General features: G+C 45.0%; 1 protein-coding gene across 1 annotated transcript in view; it reads right to left on the bottom strand.

Moving 5' to 3' along the window:
• Nucleotides 1-5812, bottom strand: part of LOC307240180 (protein phosphatase 3 catalytic subunit alpha-like) — a gene marked incomplete at both ends in the record, with an annotated part of 25174 nt that continues 19362 nt past the window's right edge. Inside the window, 8 exons of the mRNA XM_080013862.1 lie at nucleotides 1-182; nucleotides 839-889; nucleotides 1816-1913; nucleotides 2087-2171; nucleotides 2489-2566; nucleotides 2662-2787; nucleotides 4025-4119; nucleotides 4247-4324. Of these exons, the coding sequence (XP_079869988.1) occupies nucleotides 1-182; nucleotides 839-889; nucleotides 1816-1913; nucleotides 2087-2171; nucleotides 2489-2566; nucleotides 2662-2787; nucleotides 4025-4119; nucleotides 4247-4324 (793 nt within the window). The remainder of the gene's footprint in view (nucleotides 183-838; nucleotides 890-1815; nucleotides 1914-2086; nucleotides 2172-2488; nucleotides 2567-2661; nucleotides 2788-4024; nucleotides 4120-4246; nucleotides 4325-5812) is intronic.

The following is a 5812-nucleotide window of genomic DNA, read 5'->3' as shown; positions in this document are numbered from 1 at the left end:
TCACTGGACGTTGCCGCCGTCGTCGTCGGTGCCGTTGGCCTCGGACGCGTTGGCCGTGCCGACGGAGAGGCCCGCGTTGCTGACGCCCTCCCGGCGCGGCGGCATGCGCTCGTTGATGCGGTCCAGGCCCTTGGCCTCCTCGAAGCTGCTGATCTTGTGCTGGAGGGAGTATCCGCGCACGGCTGGACGGACGAGAAAAGGCGTCGGGATTGAATTAGTCTCGCGTCCTGAGACAATATCGGAATAATCTTTCCAATCGGGCACTGGAGTAGCATGTCAACATTAACTAACTAAACGACAGCATATGTTAGCACAGCTTATTGCACGGTTAATATTATCTTGTCAGCGGTCAAAAAATAATAAAAAAACAACCTAACCCTAAAACCAGGATCATATACAAACTAACAACAGAATGTCTCGTCCTATAAAAAAAACACATCTTCTCCCGTTCAAGCCGTTCCTCGCAAACACCCAATTTTAAGCCCGCTTCACACCCAGTACGAGAGACGACGAGAGAAAACCCGACGTCCGTTAATTCCTACAAAGAGTCGGATTCGTCCGGCGGCCGCTAGGGGGTAGGATCCCGCCGCCGGACGCGATTACGGATTTGGTGTGAAGGGAGCTTGACGGGATTAAGATCTTTTCAAGATAGTTGGGTTTTTTTTTTCCCTTTCCAGCTCGTTGCGGGTCAGTGAGCTTGTGTTGTGTCCCTTGACAGAATGACAGGGTGGACTATCTTTTCATGGCGGGTTATTTCACATTATGCAAAATATGTACATTTACTGACTGCAGTGTGGTTTGGGTTATAAAATCTGTCTGTCTGTCTGTCTATGCTTACCTTCTCCGTCTTCAGGTTCCGTCTCAATGGCTTCGATGGCCTCGATGGTGGCTGTGTGTGTGTGTGTGTGTGTGGGTGTGTGGGGGTGTGTGTGTGTGTGGGGGGGGGGTACAGTTAGTCCAGACAAAGTAGACAAAGAAAAAGAGAAGCAAATTATCCACGAGCCAGCGAAGTCATTGAGAGAATTCAAGATTCAAGAGGTTTATTCGTCACATACATATACATACGTTCATACATATATGCAGTGAAATGTCTCTGCAACGCGTCCTCTGCCGTTGGGTTTCGTAGTGGGCTGGAGACGGATGTGGGTAAGGAATATGTCATTTTCATTTTAAGTCGATCAAATTATCCATGGGACGCTGGCACACGCAAGTCACCTGGGATATCTTTTAAATATTTTTATTATATATATATATATTTTTTTTTTTTTTTCTTTTGTCTTTGGTAATTATTAAGTCTTTTTTATTTTTACTTTTACTTTTATGTTTGTATGTATTTTAATATTTTATATATGATTTTTTTTTAATTAAAAAAAGAACAATTTAGTTCTTAAAGAAAGTTGTTTTTAACTTAAAAATGTATACACTGTATGAAATAAAAAAAATAATAAAAACATGAAAACAAAAAGAGAATTAAAAAAAAAGAACAAAATAGAGCTAAATAAAATCTAAAGGATGGCGTGTAACGGACGGACGAGGGGGTGCGTAGGTTAGGGCTGGGGTCAGCGCAAGGAGGGACTGGAAAACCAGTCTGGCAACGGAGGCAAAAGAATGTTCCCCGACGCTGCCCATACGTCAGAGCGAGTTTTTTAAGCGTATGCAACAAGATCCGAAGAACTCCGGGCGCACGACGGGAGCTATGAAAGGTTCGCGCTGGGGGCGGCCGGCGAGAGGAGCGAGCGAGAGAGAGAGAGAGACGGAGCGAACCGTGACGGAAAATCAAAAGGAGGGTGTGGGAAGGAGAAGGCGTGTCCTCACCGCTCTCGAGCGTCTGCTTGCCCCCGGAGAGGACCCCGCTCGGCAGCATGCCAGTGGGCGTCAGACCCTTCAGCGTCAGCACGTTTTCACTCTCCTCTCTGCCACGGACACACGGAGGGAGAGAGGCAAAGAGAACGACTCAGGACGGCTCCGGGCGCTCTCGGTTCGACCCGAAAAAGACCGGAGCAGGACGCGACCTCGACGCACGCACGGACGCACGCACGCAAACACACACACACACACACACACACACACACACACACACACAGACCTGAGCACCGAGAACATCTTGGCCATCTTCCCAATGGCCCGGATCTTGTTCCGTATCACTTCCTTGCGCGCGGCGGCCGCATTGGCTGCGAGGAGGGGGAGAAAACGGTTACGGTCACCTTTTGAAACAAGTCAAATAACGTACAGCGATTCCGGTAGACGCCGCCCCGGGTAGTACTGCGGCCACAACCAAAAACCTATTTGGAAAATCTGTACAAGCCGAGTTCTAATTCTTAATCACAATTCATACACAATTCAATCACAATTTAATCACAGAATTTAATTGCAGTTCATACGGAGTTGAAACGGGGGAAAAAAAAGAACAAAAAAACCCCCAAAAAACCCCTATTTGGCAAATCGGTACGAGCCGAGCTCTGATTCTTTCCCGGCGCCGAGCTCTCACCGTCGAAGATCTCGTCCTCGTCATTCATGAGCTCGTCGTCGGAGCAGATGCTCAGCACGTTCACCAGCATCTCCGTGACTGGAGGGCGGTCAGAGGGGAGAAGGACACGGTCAGGACGTCGCCCGCCGCCCCCGCCAAGCCTGCGAACCCCCCGCCGCCCCCGCCCGGCTTACCTTTCTCGCCCACGAAGGGCAGGGACCAGGTGAAGACGTCCATGAAGTTGGGAAGCCAGTAAGGGTGGGGCGAGCAGTTGAACTGACGGATGTTCATGACGTTGTTTTCATACTTCAGCACTGCAGCTGCGAGGGCGGGACACAAGCGGTGAAACAACCACATGCATACGAGGACGTGTACAAAAATACTTTTTGGGGGTATAAATACATTAAATAAATACATTAAAAAAAATAAAAAAAAGAAGAAGGAGAACGGGAGCTGAGAGGGAGGAGTCGACGCTCGAGTTCCAGAGATGTAGGTCTTGTGACGGGGGTCGGGGCTGAACGGCTTCTTCATGCAGGATGGTGAAAAAAGTGCTTCGACCGTTTCAACGATCTGACATGACGGAGCGACGGCCGCTCCCTAAAGCCACAGATATATGCGCACGCCATGCTGCCGTGTCGGAATAACCGCGGAGTGTTATTTTTCGACACGCGTTAACAGCCGATTTTTTCAATAGGGACCAGAACGAAGGCTGCTGTACCTCAATTTCCAATTATTTATGATGTTTTATCTCAACAAAATTCAAATGAAACGGACATGCTGTACAACACATGCAAGTGTTTTCTTTAAACTTTTTTTTTTTTTTTTAGTTAAACGGAAAAACAAGTTTGGGTTTTCTTTTAATTTGGGAATGAGAAGCAGCCGGAGAGAAGGCCGCCACAGTGTGGCACCAGAGAGGCCGTTGAGTCCAGACGAATGAAGCCACATGGAGAGAGTCAGTGATGCTGACAGCCCCCTGACGCTGCCTCATTTGCGTTAAAATCCCTTTTATTCAGATGACAAATGTAATAATACATTTTATAATAATAAAGCAATACAATAAGAATATGAAAACGCCAAATAGCAGTAACAGGAAAAAAATATATATAATGAAAGATAAATTATAAAAAAAAAGATAAATAAATATAAATACATTTTTAAAGGCCATGTCCAAAAATAAAAATATACATGTCCTATACAATAACTTATGAAATAAACAGTGAACCAGGAAGACGAAGCGGGAATAGGAAAATGAGAAAAGGTGACTCTGGCGGTGAAGGGGATAAAAGGGAAAACTGCTTCTGAGCGATGTTTCCTATCTTTTCGACAACGTTGGCCAATCTTTTTTTAAATTCCCCCCAGAGGGCGTCTTGAGGGCCTTGACCACGGACACGCCGATCAAACTTTTGAATTATATTAACAAAAAAAAAAAAAAAAAAAAAGAGAGCAAAACCAATTTCCCCAGACGTTTTTTTTGACGGATAAGGGAGCCGGTCGGCACCGGAGAACCTTCCCCCGTAGAACACAACACGACAGGAAACAACGGAGCGATCGTCTGACCTTTGTTGTTGTAAACGTCCAGGTAGTTTGGTGCAGAGAAGATGGTGATGAGGGAGGGGAACCCAGTGGTTTGACTCTTACGGTACATCCGGTAGCTACGGGGAAAAGGCAGAAATAGAAAAATAGAAAAAGGAGGAGTAAATCTTCTTTTTTTTTTCCTTTCGGAAATTGATGCGTACGTTTTGTTTTCGTATTATGATCAATAACTTAGGCGTAACATACCCGGCATCTTGCGCTTCGTGTGCTCGGATTACCGATAACAAGTTATTGCTCTGTAGGAATTCGCATACGGCCGGATAACTGGAAGAGGGGAAACAGAATTGTTTTTAGAACAACGATACCTCACGATACAAAAAAAAAACCAAAAAAAAAAAAACCCAAACCCAATCAGTTTCCAAACCTATTCAATCATGAATAGCCCCCCCGATCTAATCCGTCTCCGCGCCCCGAATCGCTACCTCTCTGACGGTGAAGACTGTGCCCGCGCCCGTGATCGGCGCGCCGAAACCTGTGTGTTCTTATTTTAGAAGTAGGTTGTTTTATTTTACTCTGTTTCCTTATGGAACAAAACAAGCGTCGTTCGTGACACGTTCTCCGTCCGGCTTGGGCTAAGCCCCTGATGTCTTTGCATGCTGGTAACGCCCCTCCAGGACCCCTTGATTTTGTCCTTGACTTCAACAATTTTGGTCACATGCAGAAGCAATTTGGGCCACTAAAGACAGTTTGGTCACATAGCACATAGTATCTTATTGAAGTATCTGATAGTTGTTGTTGTTGTTGCCGTTTGCTTTTTTATGTGTGTTATGTGTGAGTTTCAGAGATTCTTTGCTTTTTACAAAGAAAACTTAGATTTCAACCTCCCATGTCCCATTTTGTCACATTTTCAGTTTGTTAAAGCAGTTCTAGCTAAGCTATGTAAATAAAAAACTAAAAAACTAAATACAAATATGTATAATAAACTTGACTATCATCGTCATATTTTTTGCTGTTATTGTCTGATAATGCAGTCATGTGAAAGAGTGCACTTCCTTACGTTCGCCGCCCGGCACATCAAACTTTCACCAGCGCTTTAAATATTTCAAAGGTTTACGCCGGAAGAAAAACACGGCGGCCCCCGTGCCCTCGATAATAGATTGAACATCTTTCTATCTATCTATCCATCTATCCATCCATCTATCTATCCATCTATCCATCCATCTATCTATCGTCTATCTATCTATCCATCTATCTATCTATCTATCTATCCATCTATCCATCGTCTGTCTATCTATCTATCTATCTATCTATCTATCTATCTATCTATCTATCTATCTATCTATCTATCTATCTATCTATCCATCTTTCTATCTATCTATCTATCTATCTATCTGTGAAACCTGACCTGATTGCACTCGTGTATGTTTATAAATTCCGTTTGCAAATAATCAATCCCAAAACTATGCATTCGTCCATTATCCAAATTTCCAAACCCAAGGAAATACATTGATTACCATCCATTAAATCCACTGTAGATGTTATCAGTGCCATACGCTCACACCACTTGCTGGCTGCACACACGGCCCTCCCCTCCCCTCCACTCCCCAAAGGCAAGAATGTGTGTCTGCATGCATGAGAGAGAGAGAGAGAGAGAGAGAGAGAGAGAGAGAGAGAGAGAGAGAGAGAGAGAGAGAATGTGATCTGCATAATTTAGAGAGAGAAAGAGGGACAGGGAAACAGAGGAAACAGATATTTTCTGTGTTGTGAACGTGAAACCGTGGCTGCTTTGTTCCCGCCCGGAAAAAAAACCAA

Source organism: Zeus faber, assembly GCF_960531495.2.
Source record: "Zeus faber genome assembly, chromosome: 14".
Taxonomy (NCBI): Eukaryota; Metazoa; Chordata; class Actinopteri; order Zeiformes; family Zeidae; genus Zeus; species Zeus faber.
The sequence above is the reverse complement of the archived record's forward strand: the minus strand, read 5'-3'. Positions and strand labels throughout refer to the sequence as shown.